Consider the following 22,200-nt stretch of genomic DNA (forward strand, 5'->3'; position numbering starts at 1 on the left):
AACAAAATCAAGGCCAGTTCACGTACAGCAACAGCAGGCATGGAATTACACATCAGAGGTTCTGGAAGGTTCCTGGACACCTCAAGGAATCACATGCACAGCATCAGAAAGTCCATGTGGCACGCTTCTCAGCATAAGCTAGCTGGCATAGACTCGGAAAATCAGAAATGTGGTGACATGAGATGAAGTTGGTGGCCATACAGACACCACTAATTGAATGCCTTATGTAGTGTGGATTAAATTTACCACTTTAATTCTGTGGTAAACAAACCTGCTGCATAAGTCATATAACCCTGGATGTGCTAGGAATACCTGTAAAGAATGAACATTGGTAAGTTACGCTAAACCCAGTGCCATGATCTCAGGGGTACAATGAAAACTGAAAGCCTCAGTCCTCAGAATAACGTATATCTGACAAACAGCATGCAGTGTAACACTGATCAAAGATATAGACATGGATGAAGTAATTAATTGTTCAGGTTTTTCTTCTTCTCTGTGGATATTGTCTGATACTGGTCTTTAGAAGGGGATAGGCATCTCTTTCCTGTCTGAACATACACATGTAAAGATGCACACAAAGAGATAAGGAGAGAGAGAGTGAGACTCACATTAACTTAAAGTTTCTTTAGCTAAAATGGGACTGGAAAGTATTAAAGAATTAACTTCACAACAAGAATGTACATAGTATGAATCCAAATTTGTTCTCATTGCTTAAAAGAACAAGAAATGAGAAAATTGAGAGAATTTTCACAATCATTTCTATTACCATTTCCTCCTTAAAAATCTCACTATATTGGAATGTGAAAACTTTCTCTAAATTTGCTTTCACATGGTATTTATTTAGCACACTGAAGCAATTTCTTCTAGGCTTGGATTTCTCATTCTGTGATATGACTCTTTGGGGGAAAATCTGAAGACTCTCTTTTCAATATAGTTTTATTGAGCAATGTAAGACTTTAAGCCATCCCTTGGTTTTGTCTAGTTTGGGAAAAGTCTTAAATTGTTTTGTCTTGAAATAGTCATTTTAGTATTTTTCAAAGCTTCATCTAACAGTCAGCAAAGCTTACCAATGACCTGTGCCATTTCCTCTCCTTGAGATATTAAAAGACAGGACCCACAGGGAACATCAGTAGTCATCAGGTCAGACAGCACATGGGTGGCACAAGTCACATTTGGGGGATCACCTCCAGAATCACAGCTTCACATTCATTGTCACTTGCTCATAAGCACATAATACTTCACAATATCAAGTGCTGCAGACCCCCCTAGATCCTCCTGATGGGAGGAAGATAGGGACGTAACTAACATTTTTGAGTTCTTATTATGTGTTTTACTCTTAGGTACCATACATACATCATTTCCTTTAATCCTTAAAATCTTATCAGGTATTTACAATTATCATCTTAGTTTTTAAGATGGAGAAACCAAGTATTCGAAAAGCTAAGCCGCTTGCTGAGACAACCAGCTTGTGGGAGTCCGAGCTAGGACCAGGACTTGAGCCCAGGCCCGGCTAACTCCAAAGCAAATTATATGCCAGGGTAGTTGTGGAAGTAAATGAGAACACATAGGAAGAGTTCTTAGCATTATGCTTGGCTCGTAATAGGCAATAAAAAAATACCAGGTATTCTTTTTTCTTAGGATGAATTTAAGGAAGTGACACAGTAGTTGAGCAAAGCCTGCAGGTGGCAGAGACAAAATGGCGACCAGAAGTTCTGCCCCAAATGCCTCTGCTCTGAGCAGTTATTCCTAGCTGAGTCAAGTATCATCAGTGATGCATAACAACTGGCATATAGATTGGGCAAACAAATATAATGGATACAGAAAAGGCAGTTTATCCCATAGAAAATTGTACTTTTATATATGAGAGGTGGAATCTTACAAAATTATACTAACAAAGGGTGCCTGGGTAGCTCAGTCAGTTAAGTATCTGACTCTCGATTTTGGATCAGGTCATAATGTAAGGGTCATGAGATTGAGCCCTGTGTTGGGCTTTGCACTAGGCATGGAGCTGCTTAAGATTCTCTTTCTCTCTGACCTACCCCCTCAAAAAATAGATGATAATAATAATAATAATAATTAAAAAGTTAAAAAAAAGAATTATACTAACCAGCAAGGCCAGCCTTGGTCAAAAGTGGGAAGTAAAATACCTTTGTCTTTGGATACTTTTCCAAGATTTCTTTTAGTACTTCTCCATTACATCTCTACCAAGTGACAAATGTCCCTTTATGGTTCTATCCTACTGGTCACTGACTTTGTCTGTCCAGCCAAAGGATTCACATGTTTTCATTTCTGCAGAGTTCTGCCCACCTCATTCGACAAGAATGAGTATCTTGTGGAGTGTTTGTTAGCCAATTCTACAATTCTCTCTGTGGAATAGCAAACGTTTTGGGCCAGTTTAGTGAGCCCTAAAGAACGATGACTCATATTGATAATTTAGACAACAGCTCCAGAAGACTTTGACTGCCTGCTCCTGGAAGACCCTGTGGTTCAGAAATGCTAAGGACTCCATCCTGACCACAATGACTTCTGGAAGAACAGCGCAGAAAAAGCCTACAGCATAGCTTAGAAGCCATAGCCAGTAGCATCAAAGAGAGCCTTTGTCATCGTACCAGAAATCAACATAAGGATTTCTAAATACTGCCTTCAGTGATTTTGTGGTTACTTGGGCTGCTCAGGGTAAGCATAGGTTCTGTGTTGCTGTAAAGACACAGAGAAAGTCCACCTCTACTTCTTTCCCAGGTACTTCCTCCCTTTCTTAATGCACTCTACCACAGAGATCACACGGAGATTCACGGAGTTTTCAAAGCCAGAAAAGATACTAAACAATATTCATGTGAGCAGAAACTGCCAATTGTCCCCCAATATTAATTCTTCTCTTCTAAATGGTAGAAAAACATTAAATAGGGCCACAACTACCCAGCTAGGACTTAAGTGCCCCAGCCTGCCTTATAATGGCTTCTGGACAATGAGCTATTTATGACATATTTGAGTTCCAGGTTGTGTTCACAAGATAAATATGGCTAACAGGAAGGAGAAAAAGAGAAGTTAGCTCTACCAGCTAAACCCGGGGTTTCCCTATGACTGACCCAGATCACCGTTCCCAACACTCTGCCGGACTCTGTTCAAAGTGTACCTCAAATTAGATAAGTTTAGATTCTGAGCATTCGAGAATGATACCCCTGCACATGCATGCATGGGTGCTTGGTAATTGCTTCCGTAGAGGTAAGCATGTCAATCAGAGGCCATCACCATGAAAGGATAGGTGGATAAGAATGAGCTTATTTTGAGGTAATGGAATGGTGACTATTAGAAAAGTGAATCAAACTGCATATTCTGTCAAACAGCTTACAAAGACAGTATCACTGAAGTCACATGACCAAAGCCTTGTTATTTCTTGGTAACTGTGGATGGTTGTAGATAATGATATCAAGAGCTATTTATAGAGAACTTTTCTCAACCCCAAATGAGAGATAGCCTCCCAATCCTTCTTGAAGGAAACTATCAAGCTAATTAAATTTTGGACTAAAAGAAAAAAAAACATTAGTTAAAGTTACAGACCACTTAATGATGCATCAAGTAAATCATAGGAAATCCTCAAGCTATAAAGGTTAAAATTAATGTGTTCTGAGTGTTGTGTAGAATTAGTTCACTTACTATAGGAACCCCATAAGATCAGTGTCATTGTTGTCCCCTATTGTTTAGATGAGTAAACAGAACCAGAAAGTTACAGTCACAGTAAGTGGCAGAGATGGGACAGTAATCCAGGCAGTCTGGATCTCGAGTTCCTGATCCTAACCTTTCCAAGAAACACAGTAAAAGATTGATTTAATTTGGCAACCTGATTATGAATGCCTGTGAACATTTTTCCTTCCACAATTTGGAACTCTAAAGTTGAAACTCACAAGTAATGAAAACTAAGTAGGAACGCCCCAGCTACTCAAGATAACCAGAATTTGACTTCAAAACGACATCAGAGGAAATTTTGGTAGTGGGATAGAGGAAGCAACAATTAATTAAAGAGCTTCTCAGGGTTAGAAAATCAATTCAAGGCTCTTATCAGCACACAGGTTCATCTTTTCATGCCTTAATCCAGGAAATCCTTTAGTTCCGGAATATTTTCCTAGACATTTATGTAAAAGGTATGCCTATTTTGTGGCAGGCATTTTTGTAATAACAATACACAGGCATTTGGCAGAAGAAGGAGTGCTACCTCCAGCACACAAGGTACACATTTCAATAGAAACAAATGGCTAGAGCCATAGCAATAAGCCTGATAAAGACACTGTGTTATCGGGCGCCTGGGTGGCTCAGTGGGTTAAGCCGCTGCCTTCGGCTCAGGTCATGATCTCAGGGTCCTGGGATCGAGGACCGCATCGGGCTCTCTGCTCAGCGGGGAGCCTGCTTCCCTCTCTCTCTCTCTCTGTCTGCCTCTCTGTCTACTTGTGATCTCTCTCTGTCAAATAAATAAATAAAATCTTAAAAAAAAAAAAAAGACACTGTGTTATCAAACAGGAACTTCAAAAAATGATGGGTGCCCTTTCTGCCCTGTTTCTTCTCTGACCCAAAGATGTAAATGTAAAGAATGTACAATGTACATTGCCAATGTAAAGAATTCAGTAATTTAGTTAATCACAGGAAATCCCCAAGATGAATAGTTTAAAATTAATGTGGTTTTAAGGAATGGAGTCATCAGCTCTGTCTGGGAGAACAATTCTCACCAAACATTTATCTCAACCTATATCTTTAATTTAATGCAAGTTATGCTTGTTCCCAGTGAAGGGACAATCTAAGTGGAATGTGGGGTATGGATCCATGGACCACAATGAATTATCACAATGAAGAAGAAACAGAACACATACAAGAGCCAAATGGAGACTCAGACGGAACTACTGTGTTCTTGATGGAGCCAAACCATAAGTGGCCACTGGTATAAGATTAGTTTTTTTGTTTGTTTGTTTGTTTAAATCATAATAAGTAGCGGTCAGTCAAAGATTTCCTACTGCCTTCATGTCAGATCATATTTAGTGCCAAGTGGTACCCAGACACTTAACTGCTATACTGCTGCCTGCTTAAAGAACGGAATCCTTGGTTGATCCTCAACTGAACAAGTGGTCCAAAGACTTGCAGCTGGGACCTGCTCTCTGGTGATGCATCTCCACTTACAACCTAGGTCTGTCCAGTATAATCTGCCCATCTGTACAGGAAGGAAGGTGCTGACACCTTTATTCTTTCATCAGGATAAAAATAAAAATCACCGTCAGATACCAAGGGGCAGAGTTCTCTCTAATTTTTTTCTGAGAAACACAAAAATCAACCAAGCATAATTTTATTACAAAGAACGACCTTAAACAAGAAGTTTATAGGGAAAATAACATTTTTTCCAACCTTATGATAGATAGAGCCTCATTCCTGGGAAGAGGCACACAGATTTCACATTGTTTTTAAGTGGAAGGAAAGAAGTCCATAAAAATTAAAGAAAAATTAAATTGTAAAATAAAAAAATAAAAATTTAAGAATCTGAAACTGGGCCAATGTAAAGAATTCAGTAATTTAGTAAATCACAGGAAATCCCCAAGATGAATAGGTTAAAATTAATGTGGTTTTAGGGAATGGAGTCATCAGCTCTGTCTGGGAGAACAATTCTCACCAAACATTTATCTCAACTTATATCTTAAATTTAATGCAAGCTATGCTTCAATCTACCAACTGCTTTACAGTAGGCCTGGTTGGCACTTTGTCTGAGGCTTTCCATTTCATTCTCCAAATAATTTGATTCTCTATAGTTGGGGTCAAATATATTGGGCTATGTATTTTATTTATTCATTTTTTTAGCTTTAAAAGCTCAGCTATTTTAAACGATAATATTAACACTTATTTCCCATCTAACGAAATTTTGTGGGGGGTACTTGGTGAAAATAATATTAGCAAAAACACCATTAATATTTATCAGCTTTTATTATGTGGACCTGTTATACCTGGCACTTCATTCATATTATTGTATTTATACCACAGGCCCATATTTTAGGTACAATCATTCTCTCTGTCTTACAAATGAGGAGACTAAGGATAAGAGAGGATAAGAAAAATGACCAAGGCCACACAGTAAGTGGCAGAGCCAGTAAATAAGCCCAGTCCTAAGCCCCCCCCCCCCCCCGCCCCACACATACACTGACATGGGGCTCAGTCCCAGGATTCTGGGATCATGACCTCATCTGAAGGCAGACACTTAACCAACTGAGCCACCCAGGCATCCCAGCACTGAACATTCTTTTCCTCCATTTCACACAGGAGAGTTTATGTGTTCTTCAATACACGACTCCAGTTACGGCTGTGTGATTTTAGGTGTCTGATGGAAAATGAAAAACCCAGCCAGCCATCTAAGCACCTCACCAACATAATACCAAATTACTTACACACATAAAGAATGCTTAGGTTCCTGGGAATTTTTATTCTGCACCTAGTTGTGTGCCATCCTAGCATCATGAAGACAAGTTCTAAACCAAGCAGCTCCAGGATTTACAATGACATTCAGGAGGATTTCAGTCACTGTATTTTCTGAATTAAAACCACATCACATTAACTGATAAGAGTATGTATGTTTGTGGGGATAAGCAGGCAGGAGATTTGAAATCAGACCTGAGAAAATCAGAAAATTCTGCTATATAGCCTTTCCAATATATGGGCCCCTGTGTCCATGTACGGGAGCAAATGAATTTACTAGAAGAAAGTAACGGCTTTTTTGTCCTCATAAAATCTTTGTGGAGATGGCCACATATCATGCAGACCTCAAGCTGTTTTCTATGCCAAATGACACCCAAGTAGGAACCATTCTCTTTCAGCCTAATAGGAACAATGACAGAATGCTCTGATTCTTGATTTTTGAGCATTTGCTTACATGGTGTTCTCCAGGCAAACACCTTACTGAGGTAAAAAGGGCAACTCTGTTTGGTGACATTACTCAGTAGTAGCCACAGAGACAGGTACAACCCCAGTTATCCAACACCCATCCAGCTGAACACGACAGCACTCTGCTTGCCTCTGTCTCAAAACAAAACAAAACAAAACAAAAACAAAAACAAAAACAAGCTATTCAATCATCAGGATGGCATCCAGAGCATTTTTGGTAGAAGTTGTGATACATTTGTACCTTATTTATAACATCCACCCAATTCTTTCCTTACCATCAGAACATTTTTTTTTAAGAAAATCAGCCAAGCCATGACTTGAAAACCATGTTCTTATTTGGTTGATGTTCTAGAATGTGCTCAGTGAGCAAATCTCACTGCATGGTTCCATCCACCATTATCCGCTTGACATAAAAGAACACATCCTACTAACACCGCAAGTGAAAATATTCCCTCCACCTCTGGGAAATAAAATAAGAGATTACCTATGTTGGTGCCTTACCGTTGATACTCCAGATGCTCAGATGTGGGATTAGGACGAACACCAGGCACAATTTCCCAATTCCAAACATGCCAGGCAATGTCTTCATTTCCTGCGCATACCAGGGACAAGAAAACTTCACAAGTAGACTTCTTTTCTGCCCTTGAATTCTTCAGGATTGGACCAGGTTAACCTACCTCAGCGACATCTGTGAAGTAAGTAGAGAAAAGCAAGGAGGTGGCAGAAGATGGTAGGAAGAACCTGAATCGTTTGTGAAACAAAGTGAACAGAAAGACGATGTGATACTCTATTCTGTGGTTTTTGCTTCTTGCCAAATCGGCTGTTCACTTTCAAATACTGGTCTGCAAAGCAGCTCAGTCCCTAACTTCTCCTTCCGCTTTACCACCCTTTTTGCCCCACATTGAGGTTTTTCTCATTCAAAGCTGAGTAACATGAAAAATCAAACTCTAAAGAAATCTATATTGTTGCCATCTTTAGGTTGAGATTTTAATCAAATTAAGGTCAGGGAATTCATGGTAAAAAGTGCCTATGGTAAGTATGCCTTTCCCCCCTATTCATAGCTTCAGACTATAAAACTTCTTTTATGTAGAAAGTTTTAGATTTTTTCTTCCTAAACACCATGTCATGGCAAGATGAGAATGCTTATTGTGATTATACCAGTGATTTATTTGAGGTTATGGAGAATATGAGTGACAGGAAACACTTCCTCAACAGATGAGGGAAGGGCAGGTGTTTCTGATCTGTAGATAAATATCAATGGAACAAGACCATTGTTAATATTAGCTACATTTCTCCCTCTAAATAACTAAGTTCTGAGCTAAATGAGATCTTGAATATCAATTAAAGGAAACTTTCATTTTCAACATTCTTCATGTGGTTATTATATGGATGAAACAGAAAAGAAGCAACAAAAGGAAGAAATGGAAAAGTTCAAGATCAGATAGTCTAGGCTCAAGGTGGGACTGTTTTCTCAAAGGCCACTTGTAAAAATTAGCTGTGCTTCTAATTATACATGCATATATACCTACATACATACGTATATATGTACACACACACACACACATGCATGCATGCTTGCACATATATATAAGATTTTATTTATTTTAGAGAAAGAGTGAGAGAGAGTGAACATGAGTGGGTGAGGGGCAGAGGGAGAAGCAGAGTCCCTACCAAACAGGAAGCCCAACCTAGGGTTCAATTCTGGGACTCTGGGATCATGACCTGAGCCGAAGCAGACCCTTAACTGGCTGAGCCACCCAAGCGCCCCTATGCTTCTAATTATAAGAGCTAGTTAAATTCACCTATTTGAGGTTCCAAACGAGAAACCTAGATTTGTGACATTTGTGGTCATTGACAAAAGCTGATTTTGTAATCAGCTTCTCCTGGAGGCTGGTAATTTTCTTCCAAGGCCAAACTTCAATGGTTTCAAGTACCTAAGTTTAAAAAAACAGTTTCGTTGTATTTATTGATTCAGACAGACATTGTGTGATGGTTGGAGGCCCCAAGATGAATGATTTTAAAGAGCTCAGTGGAAGGGAGGGTGTGGGGTTCGGGTGAGCCTGGTGGTGGGTATTATGGAGGGCACGTATTGCAGGGAGCACTGGGTTTGGTGCATAAACAATGAATCTTGGAACACTAAAAAAGTAAAATTGAATTAAGAAAAAAAAAGAAAAGCGTAGTGAATGAGTGCTATAATCTCCCCATATTTGCCTTTAGTGTTGGAACTGAAATATTCATGTATTTCAACCACCACAGTTTAACACAGAGTGACTATCCCTGTCTTAGAACATCCATTACTTACCAAGTAAACATCCTGTGAAATATTTACCCAGCATTTATACAACTTTCTTTTCCGTGCTCAAGGTAAAATGCAAACTTCCTGTGGCAGCTGAGGCAAGCCTCATTATCCATTTAAAATGGTTCCAGAAGTCAAAAGTCATAAACCGTAGCCATGGATCTCAGGCTATTTGTCCCAAATCAGAGACAAGTCATATACACTTAGCTTGTTTCAGCATACTATTTTAAAGATTTCTTTTCATATAAAAAAGCCGATGTGAATGAGATAAAATTTGGAAAAAGCCTTATGTAACATCTAGTGCATTTTTAAAGATATCTATTTAATTACTTTTATCAGCATGACTGGCTCTTTATTACTCCACAGCTGGAGTCCTCAGAGGCCGTAGACAGAACCTTCCCTCAGAATCTGACTCCTGTTTTCATTCTAATTAAAAAAATATATATATATATATAAAATTAAAAAAAAAATATATATATATATATATATTTGAAAGAAGCCTGGCTTCAAAGTTTGTTAGCTCAGCTGCAAGTCAATTTTGTTTTAAATTTCTACCTCATCTAGCAACTACCTTTCTTTTCTGAACCTTGTCCCATTATAATCATGTACTGTTTGATTAAAAATTTGTACTTTTTCATTAGAACATGTAAACTTAAAGAATCTACAACTACAGGGGCGCCTGGGTGGCTCAGTCATTGAGTGTCTGCCTTCGGCTCAGGTCATGATTCCAGGGTCCTAGGATCAGGCCCCGCATCAGGCTCCCTGCTCAGCAGAAGGCCTGCTTCTCCCTCTGCCTGCTGCTCCTCCTACTTGTGTGTGTGCTCTCTCTCTCTTTCTCACTATCAAACAAATAAATAAAATATTAAAAAAAAAAAAAGAATCTACAACTACATTTTTAAAGAATTTACTACATTTAAAAAAGTGATTCCTTTGTTTTTTAGGAATAGTTTTAAAAACATGAATCTATCTCCAATTTTTATCATGAAAGACAAAAAGCAGAATAGAAGTGGATTTCTTAAAATTCATTTCCAAGCATCTTAGGAGCTACATACAGGGAAATTGTTTAGTTCACTTACAGATTCAGTTGCTTTCATGAATCATGAAGCATCTGTACTTTCTCCAATATTTTTACATCGGGGCGGCCGGGGGTGGGGGGAGGGACGGTGGTCAGAGAAACAGCAAACACAAAACAGATGCAGGACCCTAGAGAGAGCTTACTACTGATATTAGATAACATCAGCCCAAAGGGATGAATCTTGGTTTTAAAAATTTTAGCATCCCAGTTAACATTTCATAGCTTCTGCTGCAAATGTAGTCCAGCATTTAAAACTTTTTCCATTCTTCTGCTTGGTGTCCTCTCCTCATCAATGTTCTTTTTTTTTCTTTCTTTCTTTTTTTTTTTTTTTAAGTAGGCAGAGGCAGGCAGAGAGAGCAGAGAGCCCAACGTGGGGCTGGATCTCAGGACCCTGGGATCATAATCCAAGCCGAAGGGAGAGGCTTTATCACACTGAGCTACCCAGACACCCCCTCATCAATGTTCTTGATAGCAATGGTTTCCAAATATCCTTGTACTTTAGAATCAGTCTGAGCACTTTTTATGCACTGGGTGAGATTCCCAGATCCTATCTAGGTCCATTGAATGAGAATCTCACAGGATTGAGGTCACATATCCTTGTTTTAAAGAAATCTCCCAAAGTGATTCTGATGGCTGATTTGAATGGATATTTGGAAACCAAGTATGAATTGCTAAGAGACATGGATTTTGCATCACAAAAGACTTGCTACCAAATCATTGCTGTTTATTAGCTGTAGAATCTTTAATAAATTCCTGGATTCTTAGTCTATAGTAGACATAGAGTTGTACCACTTGGGTGACCCTTCAAGGACAGATTTGCTCTTGGCTGTGGAGAATGCAGTTGGCAGATAGCTTCCAGGTGGTAAACTTCTTTAGTGACCGGTCAGGTTGAGACTCACCAATGCAAGATCATGCTTTGTCATGCTGGCCATCTGGGGTTCCCATGGGATGCCGATGGGCAATACTTGACCCAGAGCTCCAGGTTGTCAGCCAAGGTTATGTCAGGCCTATATCATAGTTTGACTTCTGCCTCTGCACAATCATGCTCTGCCTCCTTACTTTCACAGGTATTGACTGCTAATCTACCCCAATACCTGCTTCCAGAGAGCCAAATCTATTCCACATCTCAATTTCCTGTTCTCTAGAACACAGATGGTAATAACATCTATCTGTTATGTTGGTGAATATGTGAGATAATGTATGCAAAGTGATCAGTAAATTACATCTATAATTATTCTTGAACCAAAGATGGGCTTTAATTTGGACAAGATGGATACCAGGAAGCCATATGGTCATAAGCCAAAAAATAATGATAGCAGAACAATTTGAATATGTTTATTTGTTAATGGGAGTCATTGTTGCATGGAGGTTGAGACATTGAACAAGTGTGGTGACAGAACTTTGGTTAGCAAAGAAATGTAGCAGATTCAAGACGGTCTGAATTCCCCCTAAATTCACAAGGATGGGTCAGCCATGCAGGGAAACCTCAGAAGTTAAGGGCAGAAAGAATTAGAGGTCTTAGAAGGGCAAGAGATGTAAAGAAGGACCTGCATTGAGAAAGCGCTTTAAACATCCGAAAGACTGGAAGGGGTAAAGCTGTGGTGCTGTTATATCAGAGCTAAACGGCTGGACGGGATACTCCCTGAAACTGAAATACAGAAAAGGATCAGCCCTTGGCCCCACACTGCAAGATAGGCAAAGAGACCAACTTGGTATTGAGCCCTTCCCCTTTACTCCTTGAAGTATCCCTTCAGGGAAAGGATTGGTCTGGTACTGTGAGGTGGATAGGGTTGACCCAAAACATGATATAAAATACCCTCAACCGCAAAACTTGGAAAACTAAAGATGCTTTGGAGAAACAATAAATAAAAATTTATGTACAGAGAATGCCCAAGAATGCATCCCTACTGGCAGACTTGGAATGTCTTCTGGATCTATCATTTACTAGATGTGTGACCTTAGACAAGTTACCCCACTTTGAATCTAATACCTCCTTGAATCCTGTTAGTCTGTAAGGCAGGAATAATAACACCTACCTGAAAGGTTGTTATGAGTATCCAATAAGGGACTTAAATAATACTATATATTTGAAATGGGCATACATGAAACCACATACCACAGTGCCTGGCACAAAATTAGGATCCTGACAAATGCATTTTTCTCTCATACCTCCCCATTTTTTCTCATAGGCAACTCTCCTAATCTAATCCTTATGTTTTTCCATCCCATTTTGGAGCCCACATTTGGAGAAGCCAGTCTAACTCATTCTGTACAAGGTAGGAAGGCATGAAAGCTACTTAGCAAAAATAGCACAATTAAGTTAGTTAATTTGGGAGAAACTGTAAAGATAAGCCAAATTGATAGAGAAAATAGTGAAAACACAGGCATAGAAAAGAGACAGAAATGTGGAAAATTCACATTCTTTCAACTATAACAGTGAAAGTAGCTAAGAACATTGGGGAATTGGACCCCCCAAAAGCAAAAAGCTTTTTCAGCACTGCACTGCACAAAACTCACACTTGTCTTAGAGGCAGGGTCTTCTCCTTATTCATAGGGCTTTTTGAGGGGAAAAAAAACCCCATGTATATGAAGTAAACAGTAATTTGAAGCAAAACACAATGGAGTTAGCTTTATTTTGGAGTAAGTACAAAGAAATAAATTTGGGAGAAGTTTGTCCTGAAATGAAATATATACACACTCCATAACCAGTATGGTACCAGTCAGATCAAATGCTGGTTGCAGAGCTGGGACAGCTTTCTGGAGGCCCCAACTGCGCCAGTCATTGTAGTTGCTCAATAATTAAGACAGCTAGAATGAGAGGTCCCAAGGAAGGGTTGCAGGAAGTCAGGGCAGAAGCAGGGAATACTTGAGGGCTCTGGCCAGTAAACTAGGTGCCATTCACCAACTGGTCCTAAAGTGCAGTATTCATATTGACTACCTTGGTCATTTATCCCTTTAATATTAATTAGAGTTGGTGTTAATAAACCCAAATAACTATATAGTTGACCTTTGAACAACATAGGGGTTAGGGGTTTCAACCCCCCACACAGTTGAAAATCTGAATATATCTTTGGATGCTCCCAAAACTTAACTATTAATAATGAGAGCCAGGAGAGACCATTTTATTTTTTTTACTGCAATATTAATTTGCTGGAGTGAGGAACTGTTCACACAGAGATGACTAGACTCATAGGGCACTTTAAGTGGATACTCCCAACACTCACTGCAATAGCAACAGAAAGTGGCTAGGAAATTAGTGCAGCACCACAGTATGTACTGCAGTATATTTTATCCAGTTACAGTGTAATACTATGTCTTTATGCTTGTTTACATTTCTCTCAGCAGAGAGAACTGTCCAGCCAGTTAAGTGTTTGTGAGTTTCGATAAGTTTTAACTTTATGTAATAGATCTGTGTATATCTTATAGTACTAAATAATAAACTAGACTAGTAGCTATGGATTCATGACATCCTTTTTCTTAATTTTTTGGATAGTTCTACAATATGTGGCTCATCTGCGAGTTTTTTCGAATCTCCCAAAACATTTTCCAGTATATTTACTGGAAAAACAAAATAAAACAAAACACAAGTAAGTGGACCTGCTCAGTTCAAACTCATGTTGTTCAAGGGTCAACTGTAACTCTAAATTGTCCAGCATAATGGTTTGAAAGCTCAGGAGGAGGCATGTTCTCCTGAGCCTGATGCAGATTTTTAACTGTCTGCTCAGATGCCTGGCAAGATTGCTCTTTGTGCCCTTATCATGGGCATTTCTCCAAAAGATTTAGAGAAAAAAAATACACTCTAGTAACATTATTTAAATAGCTGAATAATATGCCATCTTATAAGACTATTTAGCCATTTTCCTATTATAGGACATTTAGTTTTCTCCAATTTTTTCATATAAAAATGAACACTTTTGCTCTGCTGCATTTTGGAGGACTTTGCCAAAGTGAAATTACTGGGTTGAAGCTATATTTTTTTGTATTCTTTATATGTAGTGCTACATAACTTCAAAGACCAACATATATTCCTAAAGACAAGTTACGAGATTATCGAGATCTAGGTTAACTGCATCCTTACCATTACAAATGTCTTATTATGATCATCATATTTTTAAAGTACAACATTTAATTTATTCTGGAGTTTCATATTTAATGAGAATGAACATATTTTGGGATGTTTTATCATATGTGAGTTGTCACTCATATGCTTGATTATCAAGATATTAAAGTCAGTAGCTTTTTTTTTTTTTACTATTTTTTTAATTTAATAATGCATTTAGGCAGATGGTCTGTTTTCGCTTTTTAACATTTTAATAGTAGCTTTTGACTTATAGAACTTACCTTTTTAAAAGTAACCACATCTAATAATTTCTGTTGCTTTTAAATGAGAAAAAACCTCTCCTGCATGATTTCTAAATCAAAATGTGTAGGTGACTGTGGTAGGCTGAAAAACAGCCTCCCCAAAGTGTCCACCTCCTAAAACCTAAAACCCTGGACCCTCTGCTATGTTAAATGGTGAAAGTTACTTTGCAGATTTAAGGATCTCAAGATGGAGAGATTATCCTGGGTTATCCCCCTGAGCCTGATCTAATTATAACAATCCTTAGAGAGATATGGGAGTCAGAGATGGAGGAGAAGGCAATGTGACAACAGAAGAGAGATTGAGAAGATGTGGCTGGAAGCCAAGAAATGTCAGCCATCTCTAGAAGCTGCAAGAGACAAGGAAAGGATGCTCCCCTGGAGCCATCAGAAAGAATTGGCTTTGCTGATATCTTGATTTTAACCTGGTAAGACTCATTTTGGACTTCTGATCTCTGAAACTGTAAGAGAATAAATCTGAATTTGTGGTTGTTACAGTGGCAATAGAAAAGTAATGAGTGATATTATTTTGTTCTCCATCACACAAATTCCCAGTAAATATAAAACTGCTTAATGTCTAGTAAATATTCTATACTAATACAAGAGAAAACTTGCATCACTATAGAAACTTCATGGAATTTCTTTACAAAGCTGTGATATTTCCAGGGCTAATTATCTCCTATGAATCTCAGTGTACCCAGTAACTATGGGGGACAACAAACAGCAAATTCTTCATCTTCCCTTGGAAAGGGAAGTATTTTTAGGATTTTACGATTTTTTAGGATTGCTTTAAGATTACATCACTTGAATTCTTTATCAGCTTGAATTAAGTTCAGCATATCTAGTGGGAAAATCCAAAATTGTGACAGCTTAAATAAAATACAAGATTGTTGTTCACATGCAAAAGAAGTTTAGAAGTAAGCAGGATGGGGCAAACATCTCAGCTCCCCCTTCTTCAGTGACCATGTCTCCTTCTGTCTTTTTGCTTCACTTCTTAACTTTGACACCTGGGTCCATGGTTCAAGTTGGATGATCTCAGCTCCTGGAATCAAATCTGACTTGTGGGCTCAAAGAAGAAGGCAGAAAGTCAAAAGAGGCAGCTCATGGGGATGAGTGAGACCCTTTCTGAAAATCCAATTTCACCTACAACACACTAACCCCAATTTAATCATATGATCTCATCTTCCCGCAAAGGAGACTTGTAAATAGGATCTACCCAGGCAGGAAAAATGCCCAATTAAATTTCTAGGTTTCATTACTGAGAAAGACGGGCTGAAGGTGTCTCTACCACATCCACCACTTTGACTACCTAAATATCTATGAAGAACACACTCCCTTCTTCGAAAGGGGCAACACCAGTATTTCACTTTGCTACCTTGTCCAAGTCAAGACATTTGGAAAACGCATGTCCTTCTCATCAGATTTGTATGTAGTTTCTCATGGTTCCATGATCTATGACCTGAAAGGTAGGTTATATGTTCTCAACATTCCCATGTAGTGTCTTTAAAATTTCCCATATGCAATTTTTGATTGTTGAGTGAAGTTGTTACTTATAATAAGACATAAGGGAGTCCCACTTTTAAAATACTCTGCCAAAATGAGGAACAAGTATAGTATTCATAGGTTAAGTTACTCTATGATACTAATTCTAATTGAATAATATTTGGCCCATTTTGATAAAAATAACATGTTTCTGCATATTTTTTTTAGGCCATGGTGCATCAATGCTCCAAATTATGTAGGAGGCTACTTTAAGCCAAGGGCAAAAGCATCAGTTTGATTTCTTTTCAGTTTTTAAGAAAAAGACACACACACACAGAGAAAAAATTGCAAAGAAAATGAAGGTCAATTGTGAGGATACCCTGCTAGAACAGTGGACAAATTCCTTGTTTAATGCATCCGGTGCCCCACCCTCTGCCTTCTGCAGTTTCTTCCTACTCCCTGAAGATTAAGTTCCCTGGGAAGCAGGCTCTGAGGCAGAGTTTAGGATACAGGAAATTTATTAGAGAGTGCTCCAGAGATCAGTGAGTACAGGGCCAGAGAAGAGAGTAGGACTAAGAAGAAGAAGAAACCCTGAGGCTGTGATGCAGTCTCAGCAAAGGCCTTAGGCACCCAAGGGAGGCCTGGCATTGGTTCAGCCCCTTGGAGTAGTTTGGTTAAAAAGACAGGGACTTTATGTGCCCTCATTTACTAATCACTGGGTATGAGATCTCTAGGAAAGGTCCTTTGGTGAAGTATTTCTTACCAAAATCCAAGACAAGATTGGCAGCAGAGGACTCATAGCCAGGAACACCCTTGGCAGCTGAGAAATAAGTCCTTCAGTTCTGAAGGGAATCTAGAAGTGCATCATAACCTCCATCAACTGGTCCTTTTCCCATGAGTAGCAAGTACAGAGTTCCAATATACTCCCTTCCCCCACACAAGCACAGCCTCCCCCATCATTAACATCCTGCACAAGAGCAGCACATTTGTTACAATAGATGAACCAACCCTGACACACCATTGTCACCAAAGCCCATAGTTAATATTAGAATTCCTTCGGTTTTGCATTTTCTATGGATTTTGACACATGTATAATGACATTATAGTATCATAGAGACTGAGTTTATTGTCCTAAAAATCACTGTGCTCTGCCTACTCATCCCTGACTCTCTCCTCTCCACCCTCTTGCAGCTACCATGGCCATAGTTTTATTTTTTTCCATACAAAATGGTGGAAACCTACAGTGCGTAGCCCTTTCAGATTGGCCTCTTTCACTTAATAGAATATGCATTTAAGATTCCTCTATGTTTTTGCATAAAAATGGAAATGATAGTTCTTTTTTTTTCTTTTTAAAGATTTTATTTATTTGACACTGGGAGAGAGAGAGAGATCACAAGTAGGCAGAGAGGCAAGCAGAGAGAGAGGAGGAAGCAGGCTCCCCCCTGAGCAGAGAGCCCCATGCGGGGCTCGATCCCAGGACACCGAGACCATGACCTGAGCTGAAGTCAGAAGCTTAATCCACTGAACTACCCAGGGACCCCGCTCATTTCATTCAATATTCCATTATCTGGATATACCCATTTGTGTATCCGTTCACCTACTGAAGGACATCTTGGCTACTTCCAAATTTCCACAATGATGAATTAAGCTGCTATAAGTATCTTTGTGCAGATTTTTGTGTGAACATAAGTTTTCAATTCCCTTGGGTAAATGTCACAGGTGAAATTTTTTTAACTCTGCAAGTTTCCAAATTAGTGGTTTAGTCTACTTAGATTGCAGGCCACAAGCCCATGGCCTCTCTTAGCCAAGTGCTATTTCCTTCCACTTCCACCTTGAGTTGATCCATATCTTGCAGGATTTTGCTGAAAGAAGCAGGGATCAGCACACTTACACTAATATTTTGAATTTTTCCTAACTTTTTGGTTAACGTTACAGGCATAGTTAGGATGCTTTCTGCCATACAAGGATTGTTTGATGTACAACTTGGTTCACAGGCTCTCCAGTCTACACAATCTAAATCCAAAATCTTTTTCCCTACTTCCTTTTTATAGCCAAAGTTACAGTTTGGTTGTGACACTCTCTGTCCATTGTCCTGATAGAAATGACTATATTTCAGATAATGGAATTGTTTATAGCTAGTTTAATAAAAAAAGGATTCATTTCAAATTTCTTGAAGCCCCAGAAAACCAAATTAGGTGTTATGTAGTGAGAAGAAATACCAAAAAGACCTATGTATTTATCCAATAGGGTTGTTATAACAAAATCACACTGCTGCCCCTGTAGTCAGTACCTGTGAAGCCAGAGACAGGATCCTTCCCACTACTGTTCTAGAAACAAAATAAAACAAATACATCATGATGGTGCTTGTCAGAAAAGTCACATGCCCGCTGCTTTGTGATGTTCACTTCCCTGTTCCAAGTGTGACACACAGAATCCTAACTATAAGAGAGTCTGGGGAATGCTGCCCTCACTCAGCTTGCCTGTCTCCAGAGTACTGGAAGGCAAGATACAAAGGAGTTGGATTTATATAGAGGAATGATTCTCACCAAGGATTAATTTGGACCCTTCAGGATATCTGACAATGTATGGATACATTTTTGGTTGTCACAACTGGGGTGGGGGTAATAGTAGCATCTAGTGGATAGAGTCCAGAGATGCTGTTTAGCATCCTACAATGCACGGGACAGAACTCACAACAAAGAATTATCCAGGCCAATATGTCAATGGCGCCAAGGTTGAAAAACTCTGGTGCAGAATGAACCAATCTGCAGTATCTGCTTCAAACTTCCTCCTCAGATTCATATTCCTGTGGGCAGCGGAGAAGCTAGAAATCAGATCTGGAGACTTAGAATGCAGGGTTTTACCCTAAGTACCCAAGAACCACACAATGATCATGTCCAAAAAAATAAAACAAAAAGCTCTGTAACAAAGATAGGGACTATGCTTTGTGACCACCTGAGGAGTTTCAGGCTTTCGCCCCACTTCCCAAGGAAATGAGGAAAATTTGTGATAAATAAAAAAAGAAATCTCTTCCCCTTTGATTCAAACTTGAAGAATTTGAACAAGTACCTATATCAGTCTCTCACCAAAACCATTTCAAGTTCCATTTTAGATTGGGTTCCTCCTGAAGCAAAACCCAAATTGAGGACTCAGGCACAAACAGTTTATTTGGAGGTGTTCCCAATATAGGGGAGTGAAGAAGACAGGAAAAAGGAGGAAACTAAGAAGTGGTTTGTTTTCTAGCAAGTTAATCCTCACCTCTGGGAACCCTGAAAGTCAATACTGAAAGATGCCTCAGGGTCATCCCACTCAAGGACTGAAGAAGCTGGGGGCATTTAACCATCTTATTAGATTCCTATTGCTCCTATAAAAAAAAAAGTGGTGGCTTAAAATAACACAAACTTATTAATTTACAGTTCCAAAGGTCAGAAGTGCAAAATGGGTCATACATAGTAGGCCGAAATCAGGATGACAGCAGGGTTGCCCCTGGAGACTCCAGAGGAGAACCATTTCAGTTTCTAGATACCACTTGCATCGCTTGGCTGGGGTCCCCTTCCTCCATTTTAAAGCCAACTTCAAATTGCTCTCTGACTGTGACTTCCCTCTTTTAGTTTAAGGACTCATAAGACTGCACCCACATGGATAAGCCAAGATAATCTTCCTTCTAAAGATCATGAATTTAGTAACACCTACAGAATAGCTTTTGCCAGGTAAGGTAACATATTTTTAGATTAGGGGATTGAGATGTGGACATCTTTGAGTGGGTCATTTTTCTATTATATACATCTGCTCTCATCAGTCATTAGTTGAAGACTGCTCCCAAGATGAGCACTGGCATTTCTAGCCTGCTGCTCAGGTAAACCAAACACACTCTGATGGTCAGCAAGCACTCCTTTGTAAGCAAAGGAGTATAGGTGCCGGCAATTGGAAGTTGGGCGGTATTCACCAAAGCAGTGAGGGCAAGGGATATAGGCGAAGCTCAGACACCATCTGCTGCAATTCTTCTTGGATATAAGTCAACAACTAGAAAGCACAATCCTTTTACTAGTTTTTGTTTTGGTTTAAGAGTGAGAGAAAGGAAGGCAGAAATGGAGGAAGAGAGGATAAAAACCAGAGGATATCTATGTAAAGATAATGTTTATGTATAAGAAAATATTTACTTAAAGGTGGAGGAAAGACACAATTCAAAAACAAGTCACTATTTTTTAACATAATTTTAAAAAGGAGATAACTGAAAAATCAAAGCAACCACCTCCTTTTGGATGGGATTTATTAAGAGAAACAAAAAATTTTGGAAACTTTTATGTTTTTAACATGATTCAGGAGTTCATAGTTCATTTTGGGAAGTTGAGCATGGCAGCAGCATATTTTTGAATGCTTCCAAATTCCCACATCAAAACAAATATTTCAACTATATAGCAAAACCAAAAATTTATAAATAACATTTACCAAAACATATGCATACATGCACACACTAAACAAGTACATAAACAAAACCCCAGATAATAAACTTTTCCACAGACCACAGAGGAAGACAAACTACCAACAGGCATAAATCTACATGATATCAACCCTGTTCTGGAGTAATAAGAGGGATGCAATAGGCATCTCTCGGATATGAGAATAAGAGAACCCACACATAGCTAACAGAACTGAATCACTGGAACATACGCAGTGCAAATGGAAAACAGCAGCTGAAACTGGGTTAGCTGTATCCACTCCATCAGCAGGTAACCACAGGAGCCCAGTTGTTAGAGGATAGAGAAGTTGAGTCCCCATGAACTCTCAAAATAGGGCCCATGCTCCCTCCTACAACAGGGCCCTATGCTGAGTAGTAGCTATTAGGAATGACAACAGAGCAGAGTAGGATGGAGATGATGAAGATGAAGAAAAAAAAAAAGCTCATATAAAGGTGGGGAAAGGAAATAGAGTTCAAAAACAAGCCTCAGTATCTTTCTTTTACTTTTATAAAAAAGAGAAAGAAAATAGAGCATTCTGAAGTTAGAAAAGCTATACTGAATAATTTTTCTTTTTAAAAATTTGGAAAAACTAATTAAGAAACAGAAAAGTACTGAGGTCAAATCCCATACAAAATTATAAGAGACTTCCCCACAAACAATGAAAGCGTTGCATAACAGAAAGACATGTTTGCAAAAGAGATTCAAAAAGAGCCAAAAGAAATTATATAAGACATAAGAAAACAACATAATTCAGATCAGAAAAACTCAAATGAAGTGACAATTCAAAAAATAATTACAAATAAAATAACAAAACATATTTCAAAAACAAAGACCTAACAAGAACACAAGAGGCAATTAGCCCAACAGAATGTCTTGATGAAATAGAAGGTGAAGCTGAGGCAAGTTTTTAAATTCAAAAGAAATCAATAGGTAAAAAGATTTGTGAGAAAATAACACAATTGAAAGTAGGCAAAGAAAATTCAATATGTAACAGAGAGCTACCAGTACAACCATAAAACCAGTAACAAAATGGCAACAAATACACATCTATCAATAATTACTTTGAAGGTAAATGGACTAAATGCTCCGACCAAAAGTCATAAGGTGACAGAATATATATAAAAAGCAGGACCCTTCCATATGTTGCCTACAAGAGACTCCTTTCAGATCTAACGACCTGCAGATTGAAAGTCAAGGGATAAGCATTTCTCATGCAAATCAGTGTGAAAAGAAAGCCAGAGGTAGCAATACTTATATTGAACAAAATAGACTTCATTCATTCATTCATTCCCTTATTTAAGTTGGGCTCCAATGTGGGGTTTGAACTCACAACCCTGAGATCAAGACCTGAGCTGAGATCAAGAGGTGGATGCTTAACCAACTGAGCCACTCAGGTGCCCCCAAAATAAGCTCTAAGACAAAGACTATAGCAAGAGACAAAGGAATGGAAACCAGTGCAGCAACTGTGGAAGACAGTACAGAGGTTCCTCAAAAATTTAAAAATATAACTACCATATTCTCTAGAAATCACATTACTGGGTATTTACCCAAAGAATATGAGAACCCTAATTTGAAATGGTATATGTATCTCTATGTTTATTACAGCATTATTTACAACAGCC

General features: G+C 38.7%; 1 protein-coding gene and 2 long non-coding RNA genes across 9 annotated transcripts in view; 2 read left to right on the plus strand and 1 right to left on the minus strand.

Moving 5' to 3' along the window:
* The window catches only part of BTLA (B and T lymphocyte associated), a 29,907-nt gene extending 21,790 nt beyond the window's left edge, over nucleotides 1-8,117 (minus strand). Inside the window, exon 1 of one of the 7 annotated variants that reach the window (XM_082734237.1) lies at nucleotides 7,408-8,108. In XM_082734237.1, the coding sequence (XP_082590363.1) occupies nucleotides 7,408-7,495 (88 nt within the window). In that variant the 5' untranslated portion in view covers nucleotides 7,496-8,108. Of the gene's footprint in view, nucleotides 1-1,067; nucleotides 1,445-7,407 lie in introns of those variants that run through there. The other 6 variants (XM_082734236.1, XM_082734240.1, XM_082734238.1 and 3 more) reach the window with 6 other exon arrangements.
* LOC309867267 overlaps nucleotides 1-22,200 on the plus strand; it is a 117,511-nt gene that overhangs the window by 84,861 nt on the left and 10,450 nt on the right. The gene's annotated exons all lie outside the window — the stretch shown is intronic.
* LOC309867332 lies at nucleotides 7,520-15,095 on the plus strand. Its single transcript, XR_014313112.1, has 3 exons — nucleotides 7,520-7,601; nucleotides 12,467-12,553; nucleotides 14,885-15,095. It is a non-coding gene; the product is annotated as an uncharacterized lncRNA (long non-coding RNA).

Source organism: Mustela nivalis, assembly GCF_964662115.1.
Source record: "Mustela nivalis genome assembly, chromosome: 1".
Taxonomy (NCBI): domain Eukaryota; kingdom Metazoa; phylum Chordata; class Mammalia; order Carnivora; family Mustelidae; genus Mustela; species Mustela nivalis.